This window comes from Saimiri boliviensis, chromosome 6 (assembly GCF_048565385.1).
Source record: "Saimiri boliviensis isolate mSaiBol1 chromosome 6, mSaiBol1.pri, whole genome shotgun sequence".
Taxonomy (NCBI): domain Eukaryota; kingdom Metazoa; phylum Chordata; class Mammalia; order Primates; family Cebidae; genus Saimiri; species Saimiri boliviensis.
The window spans coordinates 53904828-53922258 of NC_133454.1; the positions used below are offsets into that span (position 1 = coordinate 53904828).

General features: G+C 40.5%; 1 protein-coding gene and 1 pseudogene across 1 annotated transcript in view; both read left to right on the top strand.

Annotated features, from left to right (window-relative positions):
• The window catches only part of UBE4A (ubiquitination factor E4A), a 47497-nt gene that overhangs the window by 9160 nt on the left and 20906 nt on the right, over window positions 1-17431 (top strand). Inside the window, exons 3-13 of the mRNA XM_039470375.2 lie at window positions 2441-2614; window positions 3531-3643; window positions 5269-5421; window positions 6647-6806; window positions 7223-7425; window positions 7629-7820; window positions 9034-9367; window positions 10717-10837; window positions 13313-13617; window positions 15195-15327; window positions 16373-16560. Of these exons, the coding sequence (XP_039326309.2) occupies window positions 2441-2614; window positions 3531-3643; window positions 5269-5421; window positions 6647-6806; window positions 7223-7425; window positions 7629-7820; window positions 9034-9367; window positions 10717-10837; window positions 13313-13617; window positions 15195-15327; window positions 16373-16560 (2076 nt within the window). The remainder of the gene's footprint in view (window positions 1-2440; window positions 2615-3530; window positions 3644-5268; window positions 5422-6646; window positions 6807-7222; window positions 7426-7628; window positions 7821-9033; window positions 9368-10716; window positions 10838-13312; window positions 13618-15194; window positions 15328-16372; window positions 16561-17431) is intronic.
• Window positions 102-1812, top strand: LOC141579944 (all trans-polyprenyl-diphosphate synthase PDSS1 pseudogene; annotated as a pseudogene).

A 17431-nucleotide genomic window follows, 5' to 3' on the forward strand; every position in this document is an offset into this window, starting at 1 on the left:
CGGGGTTTCACCATGTTGACCAGGATGGTCTCGATCTCTTGACCTTGTGATCCACCCGCCTCGGCCTCCCGAAGTGCTGGGATTACAGGCTTGAGCCACCGAGTCCGGCCGGAGATTTCATTCTTTCTGCAGCATCTATAGCTCTGGCATGAACTATTTTAACCCAAGTTATTGAAGATTTGGTGCATGGTGAATTTCTTCAGCTTGGGTCAAAAGAAAATGAGAATGAAAGATTTGCACACTACCTTGAAAAGACCTTTAAGAAGACCGCCAGTTTGATAGCCAACTGTTGTAAAGCAGTCTCTGTTCTAGGATGCCCTGGCCCAGTGGTGCATGAGATCACCTATCAGTATGGAAAAAATGTAGGAATAACTTTTCAGCTAATAGATGATGTTTTGGACCTCACCTCATGTTCTGACCAGATGGGCAAACCAACATCAGCTGATCTGAAGCTTGGGTTAGCCACTGGTCCTGTCCTGTTGCCTGTCAGCAGTTCCTAGAAATGAATGCTATGATCATGAGACAGTTCAATTTGCCTGGAGATGTAGACAGAGCTTGACAGTATGTATTACAGAGTGATGATGTGCAGCAAACAACCTACCTCACCCAGCAGTACTGACACGAGGTGATAAGAGAGATCAGTAAACTTTGACTATCCCCAGAAAGAGATACCCTCATTCAACTTTCAGAAATTGTATTCACAAGAGATAAATGACTGTTCTTTCTGGCGGCTATCTTACCAGACTGTGCCTAAAGAATTTTATGGAATATACTTTATTTGCTTCATGTGCAGATAACCAAAAATCATTTTAAAAGATATCAAACTTACTGATGGGCAGTGTTTTTTTTTATTGCAAAAGTTTTTTCAAAAAACTTTTTAAATGTAATTAAACCATCTGAATCTGTCATTCTAGTCTTATAAATTCTAATTGAGATATTTTGATGATTATATGTGGTATTTACACTGTTCATATCCACATGTAAGGCCATTACACAAATAAATAATTGATGTTAAAATTCAAAAAATAATAAAATTAAAATTTAAAAACCCAAAGGAATTTCATCAACAAGAAAAATATAACAAGAAAGAAAAAAGTGTACAAAAGATGTGACAGGCAACTTATATATGATAACCAAATGATTAAAAATTCTGTTCTCATAGATCATTAGAGAAATGCCAATTAAAACAACATTTATAATTAAATAGTTTTTACCTATAAAATTTGTGAAGATTCAAACGGGCACTCTCATATACTGTTGGATTGGCATGTAAATCAGAACAGTCTCTTTGAGGGTAAATTGGTAGTAAATGTTAACTTTTTAAACGTTCGAGCTCTTTGATCCAGCAGTTCTACAGCTATGAATTTATCCTATAGAAATACTCTTAAAAGTGAACAAAAAGAGTTAAGTTGTATTGAGTGCAGTATTTAAAATCATAAAATATGAGAAACAGCCCTATTGTTCATCAGTTGAAAAGTAGCTACATAAATCACAGTGTATACAAAAGATGTGATACAATACAGCTGTTGAAAAGAGTGAGGTAGACCACTAAATGGCCTAATTGGGAGAGGTGTTGGTGCTGAATAAATGGCAAGCTGAAAAGAGCTATGTATAGTATGATCCCATTTTTTAAAAAAATTAAGCATAGTAATGAATATTAGCAGTAGAATAGAAAAAAATTCTGGAACACTGCTAAGTTAACCGTCTGTCTTTAGGGAATTGGTTCAAGAGACTTTCTATACTATATTTTTTTGTACAGTTAAGAACAATTTTTTTTTTTTTTTTGAAACAGAGTTTCGCTCTTGTTACCCAGGCTGGAGTGCAATGGCACCATCTCGGCTCACGGCAACCTCTGCCTCCTGGGTTCAGGCAATTCTCCTGCCTCAGCCCCCTGAGTAGCTGGGATTACAGGCACGCACCACCATGCCTAGCTAATGTTTTGTATTTTTAGTAGAGATGGGGTTTCACCATGTTAACCAGGATGGTCTCAATCTCTTGAGCTTGTGATCCACCCGCCTCGGCCTCCCAAAGTGCTGGGATTACAGGCTTGAGCCACTGCACCCAGCCAGTTAAGAACTGTCAAAACGAATGTGATCTCTTAAAATCAGGGAGAAAAACCATACATTTATAATAATTCAAAGCAGTTTGATCTATTAGGTCATTCTTGTTCACTAGGATTCTGTAGTAACGTTACTATTTCTGGCAGTGTGAGATATGGGTAGAATAAAACTTTTGCTCTGTAAAATATGGTAGGACTTATAGCCAGGAATTTCAAAACCCTATACTTACCTTCCCTGACTTGAGATGTTCACTAATTAGATGATTAGCTTGTTTATCCAAAATTATCATCCTCTTGGTTACATTTATTATTTTTGGTAGTATGCTTGATTCTCTCTTAACGAAAGGGGTGTAACATTTAACAGTATACATTTTTTGGCAGATGAACTCCCAGCTAGCCCAGATGACTCGGATAATAGTGTGTCAGAGAGCCTGGATGAATTTGATTACTCTGTGGCTGAGATTAGCCGCTCATTCCGATCACAGCAAGAAATATGTGAGCAACTCAACATCAATCACATGATCCAAAGGATCTTCCTTATCACTCTGGACAACAGTGAGTTACAAACTTGCAGTCTCTTCATTATTCTATCCTTCCTATTTGAACTTGGGCTAGGGGCTTGCTCTTAGAAACCAATTACAGCTGATGTTTAGACACAAACTTACGCACTGCACTCCCTGGAACTCAGGGTTTATATTTCACTGAACCTTTTGGTATGACTTAAAAACAATATTAGGCCAGGCAAGGTGGCTCATACCTATAATCCCAGCACTTTGGGAGGCCGAGGTGGGCGGATCACCTGAGGTCAGGAGTTTGAGACCAGCCTGACCAACATGGAGAAACCCTGTCTCTACTGAATAATACAAAATTAGCCAGGTGTGATGGTGCATGCCTGTAATCCCAGCTACTCTAGAGGCAGGAGAATCTCTTCAACCCGGGAGGTGGAGGTTGTGGTGTGCTGAAATCATGCCATTGCACTCCAGCCTGGGCAGCAAGAATGGAACTCTGTCAAAAAAAAAAAAGTATTTACACACAGACCTAACTTTTGTTCCGATTTCAATACTGATTGTACTGTATAACTACTTGTCTTTACTATCTTAAAAGGGAAATGGGAGTGGTAGCCAAACCCATTTTCTTCTCAGAAGTAACCTAAATATTCAGATGGAAGCCCTGAGAGGTGTCAGGCAGTGTTTTCCTTCTGTGTCCTCTCTCTGGTTAAACCAAACAGTTGGTACTAATGTCTTGGATTTACTCTTTAAATGTCATAATGTTAGGTTAATAACAAATCCCATTCTCTGTGACTAGAGGGGAAAAAAAAAGATTTGAATCTTTATATGTTGCTTTGTATATCAGGATCATTCTGGTATTACCTGAGTCAAGTTTGCAGTTGAAGAGAAATGCTGTCAAGATCAGTTGTCTGTATAGGACAGAAGCATTATCCTTAACCCATTGTATTAAAACCATTTCCCAGGTGATCCCAGCTTGAAAAGCGGGAATGGCATCCCCAGCCGTTGTGTGTATTTGGAGGAAATGGCAGTAGAGCTAGAAGATCAAGACTGGCTTGATATGAGCAACGTTGAGCAGGTAACATTCTTATGTTCCTAATGTGTGCCCTTAGCAAAAATTAGCTATGTAGCTGAACTCTGCTCACTCTTTTGCAACTTATGCTTGTGTCCATATGTCTGTCTCTTTTTTTTTAACCAGTAGAAGGCTAATTAACCTGGATGTCCATCTCTAATATTATGGTGTTCCTCTTTTGGAATTTTTTCTCCTACCATGGCAACATGTCCAAATTTACCCATCCTCTAAGCACCGGTTAAAATGCCTTCTTAATTACAAAGCCTTGTCATATAAAAGTTGTTACTCCCTCCTCTGGGTACCTAGAATAATCAGCCTATGCATCTCTTATGGGAATGGTCACTTTCTGTCTCATGTTGCGGCTTTCTTATGTACCTGTCTTGTCTCCCCTATTAGGCTTAAGTTCTTGAGGTCAAGATCCATCACGTTTTCTTCATATTCTTTCTGTTTGTCTGTTTTGTGTTGCTATAAAAAAAAAAATTACCTGTGACTAGGCACAGTGGCTCACACCTGTAATCCCAGCACTTTGGGAGGCCAAGTCGGGAGGATCTCTTGAGGCCAAGAGTTACCAGCCCTGGCAACATAACAAGACCATGTTTCTGCAAAAAAAATACAAATAATTAACTGGGTGTGATGGCATATACCTGTAGTCCCAGCTACTCAGGAGGCTGAGGTGGAGAGATTGCTTGAGCCTAGGAAGCAGAGGCTGCAGTGAGCCATAGTCACACCACTGCACTCTAGCCTGGGCGACAGAGCAAGAAAGACCCTGTCTCAAAAAAAAGAATACCCGAGCAGTAATTTGTAAAGAAAAGTTTATTTAGCTCAGAGTTCTGCAGGCTGAGAAGTTTCAGGCCATGTCCCTGGCTTCTGGTGAGGGCTTTCCTGCTGCCTCACAATATGGTGGAGGAGGTCATCAAAGGATGCATACAATGAGGACACATGCAAAGAGAAGAAAACCTGAGAGTTGTCCTGGCTTAATAACAACCTGCTCTGGAGGGAATTCATCCATTTCTGTGAGAACTAATCCAGTCTTGTGAGAACAAGAATTCATTCACCACCTCAAGAATAGCACCAAACAATTCATGAGGGATCCACTCGCATACCCAGACACCTCCCACTAGCCCCACCTCCAGCAGTGCCACAGGGAGATCAGATTTCAACATGAATTTTGTTGGGGAAAAACATGTAAACCACAGCAATTTAAAAATCAAAACAGTGTGTTGTACCTTGCAGGTGCCTGAGTAACATTAAAAGAATAAAATTTTGATAGGAAAGACAGTTGGCAACTTGCAGTTTAACTTCACATTTAGAGTATCTTTGTATAAGTCTGAGTAAGATCAGCAGTCACACAGAACGGTAGATTTCACTTTTAAGTTTAATCACTGATCTCAGCACCATTCAACAAATAGCCTTTTAATGACTGCTCTGCTGGGGCTGTACTAGACACTTGAGGTTTGATTTTGGATAACTTTATACCATAATTTTCTAATATTTTCTAAAGTAAAAAGATACAGGGCCCTTTTTTTCTCCTTCACTTCTACTAACCTGTGTCAGAATTACCTTTTACATCTTAATGCTCTAAGATTAATTTTGGAATAGTTTCATATTTTTGTTTGTTTTTTTCTTTATAGGCCCTCTTCGCTCGCTTGTTACTTCAAGATCCAGGCAACCACTTAATTAACATGACTTCTTCTACAACGCTAAATCTCTCTGCTGATCGAGATGCAGGGGAGAGGCACATTTTTTGTTACCTTTACTCCTGCTTTCAGAGAGCCAAGGAAGAGGTAAAGGAATAATCTCCATTGAATACATAGTGTCCTCTTGGGTATGACTTCAGTGTGTAGGCCAGAGTTGGATCAGTCTTTATATCAATTTATATATGTCATAGTATGTTTAGAACTGGATGTCAGGAGCACTAAAGCTTTTATATCAATTTATATATGTCATAGTATGTCTAGAACTGGATATCAAAGGCACTAAAGCTTTAGTCTCGCCTTTCTGTGTCGTTGGGGGGGATCCACCCTTCTCCCCAATTAACCAATGCCTCCTATTCTCTCTAAAAACCTCTTTAGAAATCACACCCTTGGCTGGGTATGGTGGTTCATGCCTATAATCTCAGAACTTTGGGAGGCCAAGGTGGGTGGATCACCTGAGGTCGGGAGTTTGAGACCAGCCTGACCAACATAGAGAAACTCCATCTCTACTAAAAATACCAAAAATTAGCTGGGCATGGTGGTACATACCTGTAATACTAGCTACTCAGGAGGCTGAAGCAGGAGAATCACTTGAATCCAGAAGGCGGAGGTTGCGGTGAGCAGAGATTGAGCCATTGTACTCCAGCCTAGGCAACAAGAGCGAAACTCAGTCTCAAAAAGAAAAAAAAAAGAAAGAAAAAGAAATCACATCCTTAAAAAAGTCTTATGAGTGGTGGCTTAAAAAAGTCTTTAAAAAGTCTTAAAAAAGACTTTAAAAAGTCTTACAGGTGGCTCACTCCTATAATCCCAACACTTTGGGAGGCTGAGGCAGTTGGATCACATGAGGCCAGGAGTTCGAAACCAGCCTGGCCAACATGGCAAAACCTTGTCTCTACTAAAAATAAAATATTTGCCAGGTGTGGTGGCACACATTTATCATCTTAGCTACCCAGGAGGCTGTGGCAGGAGAATCACTTGAAACCAGGAGGTGGAGGTTGCAGTGAGCCAAGATCACACCACTGCACTCCAGCCTGGGTGAGGGCAAGACTGTCTCAAAAGAAAAAAAAGGCTCATGAATTCATTTCTACTGAGGTATAAACATTAGAATAGGCTAATCCTGACACTTCCAGGATTGGAATTTTAAATAGGTAGGTAGATGATTCCTTAGGCCAAGGAATGAATCTCTAATTTTCAAGCATCCACAGGAGACCAGTATTTTTGGGGACATATGTCTCTTCTATTCTGTTTACTGTGTCTGCTTTTGTTCCAGATTACAGAGTTAGATTATTCCCTCTTTTCTTCATGCTGTTTGCAGATTACCAAAGTTCCAGAGAACCTGCTACCCTTTGCAGTGCAGTGCAGAAACCTCACTGTGTCCAATACTCGAACAGTTCTCCTCACCCCAGAGATCTATGTCGACCAAAACATCCATGAGCAACTGGTAGATTTGATGTTAGAAGCCATCCAGGGAGCCCGTGAGTACATGAGCAAGATCTGTAAGCTTCTACATTTTGATTTTCAGATTTAAAGTTTCACTAATTGCATTAGAAAGTCTCAGAGCCATTGTGGTTCTGGTATAAATTAAGGAAGAAGGCTCACATTTTGATCTTTGAGGTTGAGTACCAATAGAATAAAGCCGGACATGATAGCACACCCCTGTATAGTCCCATCTACTCTGGAGGCTGAGGCAGAAGGATCCCTTGAGCCCAGGAGTTTGAGGCTGTAGTATGCTATGATCACACCTGTGAATAGCCACTACACTCCAGGCCGGCAAAAAAGCAAGACCCCATCTCTAAAAAGCAAAAAAGAATTATCAAAAGTAAAGAGCTAGTGTGTAAAGGCATATAAAAATTCGTGTGCCCTCCCTTCTCTCTCATTTGTCTTCTTTTAGATTTTGAAGATGTAACTGAGTTTCTAGAAGAGGTGATTGAAGCCTTGATAATGGATGAGGAAGTTCGAACGTTTCCAGAAGTCATGATTCCAGTGTTTGATATTTTATTGGGCCGAATAAAGGATCTAGAGCTCTGTCAGATTCTTTTGTATGCATACCTGGATATTCTTCTCTATTTCACTAGGCAAAAAGATATGGCAAAGGTAGGCCTGAAAGGTGATATATATTCAGTTGAGCTAGATGTATAATACATTATGCTTCCCTATCCTGAGGACACTATAATATTACCTATTATAAGAAAAAGATAGATTGGTTGTTGTATCGACTTACCTGTTTTGAGACCCTCTCACCCCATCACCTTATCTCACCATGCAGATGAATAAGCAGAACTTGTCTTCTTTTACAGGTTTTTGTAGAATATATTCAGCCCAAGGACCCTACCAATGGGCAAATGTACCAGAAGACCTTGCTGGGAGTAATTCTGAATATCTCCTGCTTATTAAAGACTGCGGGTGTTGTAGAAAATCATGGCTACTTTTTGAATCCGTCTCGTTCCAGCCCCCAGGAGATCAAAGTACAGGAGGCCAACATCCATCAGGTGGAACTATTTACTGGGGTGTCCCAGCCCCTGATCTTAAACCAGTTTTCTCAGAAAGCAGATACAGATAAGGCTGCTCAAGCCTCTCTGGGAAAACAAAATGATCTAGTTGGCTTTTACATCACAAAAAGAAATTACAGCTGGGTGTGGTAGCTCAAGCCTGTAATCCTAGCACTTTGGGAAGCCAAAGTGGGAGGATCACTTGAACCCAGCAGTTCAATTTGAAACCAGCCTGGGCAACACAGTGAGACCCCCATCTCTACAAAAAATACAAAACTTAGCTGGGCATAGTGGCAAGCATCTGTAGTCCCAGCTATTTGGGAGGCTGAGGTGGGAGGATCACTTGAGCCTAGGAGGTCAAGACGTCAGTAAGCCATGATTGCATCATCACACAGCAGCCTGGATGACAAAACGAGACTCTGTCTAAAAAAAAAAAAAATTCCCTCTTTTAAGCATATGCTAAGAGCAGAGGATAAACCTTTGTGTGGGGTAAGAATGAGCTGCTGCTACTCCTTGCTTTTGTTACAGCACTGCTACCTCTCTCCAACCCTCATTTTTCTCACTGAGCTATAATTTTAGCTCTGAAAACCTTTTGACTGAACTCTGGTTTATAAACCCGGTTTTTCTTCCTTTTCCTCTCTCTGCCTATGTGCTCTCTATTTGGGCTTCTTCACATAAATTACAGTAGAGATCTAGCCAACATGAGGCATTTAAATGATTGAATTGGGGATAGTTGAAGTCTCCTATTCATTCATCATTACAACTCTAAAGCAGGGCGTGGCAAACTAGCATTGGCCAAATCTGGCCTGCCACATGTTTTTATAAATAAAATTTTATTAAACATAGCCATGCCCATTAGTATATGCATTGTTTGTGGTTTGAATTCGTCCTACAGTGATAGAGTTGAATAACTGCTACAGGCACTGTATGGCAAGTAATGCCAGAAATATCATCTAGCTCTTTGCAGAAAAAACTTACAGACCTGTGTTCTAATACCATGTAATGCCATCTGCATTTGAGCAATTGATGAGAATCTCTTATAAGCGCCCAGAAATATATTTTAAAATCAAATTAGGACATAAGGCACAGATAGTGAGGGGAAAGATTAGGATTAGCATATTTTTAGAAACTGCCAGTTGTTAAGATTTGGGAACAAAAAATACTAGGATTGTGAAACTGGAATGTTCTGTGGTTGTGTTTTCTGGTTGAACAGTTCATGGCTCAGTTCCACGAAAAGATCTACCAGATGCTGAAGAACTTACTCCAGCTCTCTCCAGAAACCAAACACTGTATCTTGTCCTGGCTTGGAAACTGTTTGCATGCAAATGCAGGCCGCACCAAGATTTGGGCCAATCAAATGCCAGAAATCTTTTTCCAAATGTATGCCTCGGATGCCTTCTTTCTGAATCTGGGTGCTGCTCTCCTGAAGCTATGCCAGCCGTTTTGCAAACCCAAATCCTCTCGGCTCCTCACCTTTAATCCCACATACTGTGCCCTGAAGGAATTGAATGATGAAGAAAGAAAAATTAAAAATGTACACATGAGAGGTAGGGGAGAACCAGGCTTCTCAAAACTCTGTGTGTGTGTGTAAAACATGTAAAGCATTCACTCCCTTATCCTTTTTCACAGAGTGCCTTTCTCAAAAAAAGATGAGGCAGAACAAAGAGCTATTTAGAAATTTTTTTTTTTTTTTTTTTTTTGAGACGAAATCTCACTCTGTTGCCAAACTGGAGTGCAGTGGTGCAATCTCGGCTCACTGCAGCCTCCACCTTCCATGTTCAAGTGATTCTCCTGCCTCAGCCTCCCAAGTAGCTGGGACCTACAGGCACGCACCACCATGCCCAGCTGATTTTTCGGATTTTTAGTAGAAGCGGGGTTTCACCATGTTGACCAGGATGGTCTCCATCTGTTGACCTCGTGATCTGCCCACCTTGGCCTCCCAGAGTGCTGGAATTACAGGCGTGAGCCACCTCACCCAGCCAGAATTTTTTAAAGACCAATTTTTGAGGGGGAAAAAACACCTGGTAGCTGTTAACTGTTGTACTTTAGTAAGACCGTCTCTCTGGATTTGGTAGCCTTGCATATTCATTCATTCATACTTATAAAAATGAATAAAGCACAGTCCTCATCCTTTTTGAACTCAGGCTCCAGAAGGCAGTTATATTAACAGATAATTATAATATAGGGCTAAGCTGTGAGAACACAGAGAAGGGAGTAAATAATCAATTCTGCAGAAGTTGGAGGTCTTCATAGCTGAGTCTTAAGAGACAAGTTAGGTTTTACCAGCCAAAGAAGCAAGAGAGTCCCTTTAAACAGAGAGAAAAACAAGTATAAAGGTACAAAGCTATGGAAAACCTTGACTAGAATAGGGAGAGGCTCATTGTGGCTAGGCCAAGGGGAGTAGATGGTGTAGGGGGGAAAATGGGTCAAGGGAGGAAGAGAGTTGGGGCTGGGTTGGAGAACAATACAGAGAAATGAAAAGAAAAATGACTCATAATCCTACTACTCCAAGTGAATCACTCTTAATTTTGGTATATTTCATTCCAGTTTTATAATTCTAATTGTAAACATGATAACTGCTCAAAAGCAAATAATAAAATTTTTTAAATGCACAAAAAATAGGATCTATTGCCTATCACTTGAAACAATCTATGGTATTACTCCTTTTAATTTTTGGTGATTTTGTGGTCAAGTGAAAAAGATTTAACTGTGTTTCTGTAGACAAAAGCCAAAATTATGTGTAGACAAGGAAGTAATTTGACAAGATTTGTTTTTAAGAAGATATCACTGATTACAGTATGGAAGTTGAACGAGTTTAAGAGGAGGCTGGAGACCAAGATAGATGTCTGTGGCAAGGCATTTACCTTTTTTTTTTTTTTTTGTAAACTTCTTTGAGGTTTGGACAAAGAAACCTGTTTGATCCCAGCTGTGCAGGAGCCGAAGTTCCCACAGAACTACAACCTTGTAACGGAGAACCTTGCCCTGACAGAGTACACCTTGTACTTGGGATTTCACAGGTAACTCCTCTGATGTCATTAGGAAAAAACAATTTAGTTGTGTTGATAACGGGAAGGTTGCAAGTGATTCTTTGGCCAGGCACAGTAGCTCACATCTGTAATCCCAGCTTTTGGGGAGGCCAAGGCAGGATTGCTTGAGCCCAGAAGTTTACAACCAACCTGGGCAAGAAAGTGAGATCCCCCGCAATCTCTAGCAAAAAAAAAAAAAAAGTTAGCCAGGCATGGTGGCATGTGCTTGTAGTCTTTCTTAGCTGTTCTGGAGCTGAGGCAGGAAGATTGCTTGAGCCTAGGAGTTGGAGGTCGCAGTGAGCTATGATTGTACAATTGTACTCCATCCTGGGTGACATAGTGATAACCTGTCTCTTAAAAAAAAAAAAGAGAGAGACTCTTAGAGATATAACCTGAGCTTATTCTAAAGGCTTACATTAGAATCTGGTAGGAAAAGGGCATTGTATGAATTTATTTGTGTTTCATGAATCAGCTTTGTACAGATTCCTTACATTTGTTTTTAACTGTTGGTGTTGAAACAGTTTCACTCTTGTCACCCAGGCTGGAGTGTAGCGGAGCATTTTCAGCTCACTGCAACCTCTGCCTCCTGGGTTCAAGCAGTTCTCCTGCCTCAGCCTCCTTAGTAGCTGGGATCACAGGCATGTACCACCAGGCCTGACTGTTTTTGTATTTTTTTAGTAGAGATAGAGTTTGACCATGTTGCCAGGCTGGTCTCAAACTCTTGGGTTCAAGTGATCCCCCTACCTTGGCCTCTCAAAGTGCTGGGATTACAGGCATAAGCCTCTGTGCCTGGCCTGTTCTTAACTTTTGACCTGTTATATACTTAACAGACTTAAAGATGCACTGGAATTTTTCTCTACATTTGCAAATTTTTAAATCACTGTTTCTCTATTATGATCTGGGAAAGTGGAATTGTTTTCATTTTATATTGCACTTTCTGCTCTTAAATTTTCGTTACTGGCCAGTTCTGGTGGCATATGCCTGTAATCCTTAGCACTTTGGGAGGCCAAAGGCAGGCAGATCACTTGAGCCCAGGAGTTTGAGACCAGCCTGGGCAACCTGGCAAAATCCCGTCTCTACAAAATATACAAAAATTAGCTGGGCATGGTGGCATGCACCTGTAGTCCCAGCTACTCAGGAGGCTGAGGTGGGAGGATCTCTTGAGCCTGGGAGATTGAGACTGCAGTGAGCCAAGATTGCACCACTGCTCTCCAGCCCGGGCAACATAGTAAAACCCTGTCTCAAAAAAAAAAAAAACCTATTTAATTACTAATCCTGGTGATAAAAGATCAAGTTCTACTCTACAGAGAGACAAAAATGGCAAAAATTAAGGAAATATTTATAAGGGAATCTGATGAGATTAATAGGACCATGGAAGAGCTGTTCATAGTAGATAAAGAAGTTCTAGAAATATGAAGACTTTACAGCCAGAATGTATGACTTCCAAAAACAGTTCTCGTTCTGGCTATCCATTATTCTGTAATTTTTTTTCTTCTGATATAGCTGATTATGACAAGTATAAGTAGAGGAAGAAAACAGCAGCTCAGTCACAGAAAGGGATACTAAGAATAGCAATTTTAATGCCTTCTCAAGATACCTGAATAGATGCAGAGCATTTTTCAAAACTATTCAGTCAACACATTGCTGGAAGAATGAAATTACATCTTTGGAGAGAAATCCCCATCATAGACATTTTAAATGAGACAGATAAAAGTGCAGCATGTGCTTAACCTGCTCAACTGCCTAGATTCAAACAAAAAATGAATATTATCTAGTTTCCCAGTATTCACTAGCCCAAGACATTATCTACAGAGCCAGAGGAGATGATTTTAGACTATTATCCATAACTTTGAATTATGTGTCTTCCTTTCAGTAGAGAATATTAGGCTGACCTTTTCTGAAGAATAATTTAATTTAATATTGAACAACACAGAGCTGGAAGCTGCTCTTAGATTGCATCTCAGGTGGCTACTAGTTTATATGTGGTCATTACTAATCTAGAGTCCCTTTTCACCAGCTTAGTTTTCTACTAACCAAAGAAAGACCATCCATATAACCCCATCAAAGTGTGATCATTGCATCGAAGTATGATCATTGTCCTTGTGTGGTATAAAACTGTTCTACTGGGCTTCTTGTACTTTGCCTCATAATTATTTATTTTATCTAATAAACAGTCCATTCTACATCCTACTCACCCAAGCTGCCTTTCTTTGGATAGTGCATTTCAACTGGAGGCTGCTAACTATTTGCAATTAGCTTCAATTATGTTGAATACTTGGCAACGCTTTCCCATTGCTGTGCACCCTGCCTGTGTCCTGTCAGAAACTTTTGTGAATGCCTTCTGTGTCATTACAACTGCAACTCCCTACTATCCTTAAACAGAAGACTAGAGTAAATAATTGGGGATTTGATTTTTGTGACTTTCTGTTTTTGCTTACCCAGTCTCTTCTGCTTTCTTGGGGGCAGGTTGCATGATCAGATGGTAAAAATCAACCAAAATCTGCATCGGCTGCAGGTTGCCTGGCGGGATGCTCAGCAAAGTTCTAGCCCTGCTGCTGACAATCTTCGTGAGCAGTTTGAACGACTGATGACCATCTATCTGTCTACCAAGACTGCCATGACAGAGCCACAAATGCTACAAAACTGCCTAAACTTGCAGGTGTCCATGGCTGTTCTGCTGGTTCAACTGGCCATAGGCAATGAGGGCTCACAGCCAATAGAGCTAACCTTTCCTCTGCCAGATGGCTACAGCTCTTTGGCTTATGTGCCAGGTAAGCAGGAACTCCCTTGGGAATGTCCTATTTATAGCCTTCTGAATTTAACTGGGTCACTTTGGAAGCTTAATCCTCAAAATACCCTTTCTTCATTATCATTCAGTTGTTTTTGGAGAAACAACTCAAACTTAGTATCTGCTGGTCAGAGTATTAGGGGACTAACAGTTTGTTCCTCAACCTTGTGTCCCCACTGCTACGCATATCAGAAAATCATCTTCGAAGGATTAAATGTAGTCAGAGTTGTCAGAGCTGTTAGTTTCTATCATTAATATTTGTTCGATTTACACATTCATCTAACTTTCCCTGTCCTTCTTGTGGAAAAAAAAAGTTAGTTCCTGTTGGTTAGCTCAGAAGGGAAAAAGAAAGAGGGAGAGAGGAGTGTTTGTGTCTGTCAGTGAGAGGTGGGCAGGTGTTGTCAGTCTACTCAGGTTATGTGTTCTTAACCATTGTATTGGTCATACCATGCTGTGTAACAGATTACCGCAAAACGTAGCAGTTTAAAACTACAGACCGGGTATGGTGGTGCACACCTGTAATCCCAGCACTTTGGGAGGCCAAGACAGGATGATGACTTGAGCCTAGGAGTTCAAGATTGGCCTGGGCAACATAGGGAGACCTTATCTCTACAAAAAAAATTAAAAATTAGCTAGGCATGGTAGTGCATACCTGTAGCTCCAGCTACTCAGGAGGCTGAAGGGAGAGAATCACTTGACCCCATGAAGTTGAGGCCATAGTGAGCCATAATTGCACCACTGCACTCCAGCCTGGGTACAGAGCAGGACCTTATCGCATAAAAAATAACAAAATAGCAACAACTACAAACAGCTCACTCAGCAGTATGGTTCTGACTTAGAGTTCCTCAGGAAGTTACATAGCCAAGCTGTCAGTCAGGGCCTTAGGAATCTGAGGACTCTACTAGGGCTAGAGGATCCGCTTACAAGTCCAGTCGTGGTTGTCGACAGGCTTCAGTTGCTTGTGCTATTGGCCAGCAGCCTCTTCTAGGCCTTGTATGTGTCTTCTAAATACTACCACAGTATGGCAGCTGGCTTCCCCCAGAGCAAGTGACCAAAATGGAGACTGTAAGCTTTAATACCCTAATCTTGGAAATGACATATCATCACATCTGCTGTATGCCTCAGAGTTTATCTTCTACTCTGAAAGAGTGAATATAGGAAGGGACTACACAAGGTCATGAATACCAAAAGGCAGTGTTCACTGGAGGACCATCCTAGAGGCTGGCTACCGCCGTCATCTATCATATTAATCTTTACTAGGGAGCCCTCACACATCTGAAGAGTTTAAACCATGGTTAACCTTGAGAGTAAAAATGTATATATAGTGTACTGGTGTGTTGACAGTTTGTGTCGTTATATTTACTTGGATAAAAATTTAAATTGACTTACACTTAAAGGAGATTTTACATTTATTGACTTACCACCATCTCTAGTACCAATAAAACATTTAGGTTTTTTTTAACCTTCATTAAGTAGGGTGCAAGGGAGGAATTTAAATATTGTTTATTAGTACAGATATACAGATGTTTGGCTAATTCCAGTGAATATTTTCTTTTTCAGAATTTTTTGCAGATAACCTGGGTGATTTTCTCATTTTTCTCCGCCGCTTTGCCGATGACATTTTGGAGACATCAGCAGATTCCCTGGAGCATGTCCTTCATTTTATCACCATTTTCACTGGAAGCATAGAAAGGTGAAGTGCTGAAAGCTTGGTTCTGTCACTGTTTGCTATAAAACATTCAGAAGACTTCTAAACCAAGAAACAAGCCTGAATCATAAGGGTTTGCCTTCAGAAGTTGTTAAAATTAATGAAGCACCTGACCATCTGGCTACCCATAGGTAGCCAGAAATCCCACCGTTGAGAGGTATAACAAACAAAAGCCTTTGCCCACAGAAAATTTAATCCTGCATATAAGATATCTGATGGGAATTCTACTGCTGCTAGTCCCTGGTTAAAGTAGTTAACATAATGCCAAAAACGTACCAGTGGCAGCCAGGTGCTAATGATCTTCTAATAATTATATGATGGTAAAGCTTGTTCTTGCTATTCTGAGTTGGATGAGCAGTAAACTTAAATCAATGTTATTTCGCATTTCAAATGTTCTCACTCATAGCTTCTAGTCTTCTTTTTTAAAGGAAGATTCTGTGACTTGTAGAATTGCTTCCCTGATTTTTTTTGATGCTTAGGCTAAAGGAAATGGAAACTCTGTACAAAAGTGAAGATTTCCTGCAGAGTGAAGAGAATGACCCACAATTCCCTGAGCTGTATCAGTAATAAGTAGAGAGAAGCCAATTCTTCACAGAGCTGAGCATACCTAATGAGAAGTCATAAGTCAACAAGTATTATGCATACACTGTATACATCATGGGTAATGTAGCATAATTCCATCCTAGTCTTTACCCTCAGAAAGCTTGAAAAGGCAAGTTTATCCCACATGAAACTCAGAGAATAGTAAGCAGTAAATAATGCATTATTACAGACAAGTAAACAATGGCTAAGCATTCAATAGAAATGTAAGTGCTCACTCTCATACTTGGTAAGCTGTCATGTCAGGAGTTAAATGATGTACCCTGCATCACCCCCACCAAGAAACTGACAAACTTAAAACTGCAGAAGTGGATCCTTTTTTTTCCTATAATGATGGTTTAGGGTGGATTTTGATTCTTATGTGGAGAGAACTGAGTCATAAATTTGGAGTCAGCCTTATCTGCTCATCTTCCTTTTTGCCGATTTGCAGAATGAAGAATCCCCACCTGCGGGCCAAACTAGCAGAGGTGTTGGAAGCAGTGATGCCCCACCTGGATCAGACCCCAAATCCCTTGGTATCCAGTGTATTCCACCGGAAACGTGTGTTCTGCAACTTTCAATACGCACCCCAACTTGCAGAGGCTCTAATCAAGGTTTTTGTGGACATTGAATTCACAGGTAAAGCAGTCATGAAGCCGAGCCCAGAACTGAGAAGCTGATACCAGTGGAGTTTCATAGTTTGATCTGTATTTGGGTATCAAAGAAATGTCAAGCCATTATTTATTGAATACCTACTATGTGCCAGGCTTGATGATAAGTGCTTTTTTTAAATATTCCATTGTCACCATCTGAAAAGTTTCACTCTACTGTCCCTATTTTATTATTTTTTTTAATCCCTGTTTTACATAGGAAGATATAACGGCCCAAAAGATCAAATTATTTGTCCATGTTTTAACAAACTACCACGTGGTAGAACCAGGTCTGTGTCACCTAAAGAAATCTACATATTCAACACCCTTATTATGTTGCGTTATCAAATCAGACTCAGATTAGGCTATTTGATTAAAATCTACATCTTTATTTTTCTCTGCTTTAAAATTACAGAATAGTGAATAAAGAGACAAAGTGCTATTTGCGAGATTCTTTTATCTTAACCAGACTGTCTAACTCTCCAACAGTCTAATTGTTAGATTAAAAATACCAACAGGCGGCCGGGCACGGTGGTTCAAGCCTGTAATCCCAGCACTTTGGGAGGCCACGGCGGGTGGATCACGAGGTCAAGAGATCGAGACCATCCTGGTCAACATGGTGAAACCCCGTCTCTACTAAAAATACAAAAAATTAGCTGGGCATGGTGGCGCGTGCCTGTAATCCCAGCTACTCAGGAGGCTGAGGCGGGAGAATTGCCTGAACCCAAGAGGCGGAGGTTGCGGTGAGCCAAGATCACACCATTGTACTCCAGCCTGGGTAACGAGTGAAACTCCGTCTTAAAAAAAAAAGAATACCAATAGTCTTGTGCTTGTAATCCCAGCACTTTGGGAGGCCAAAG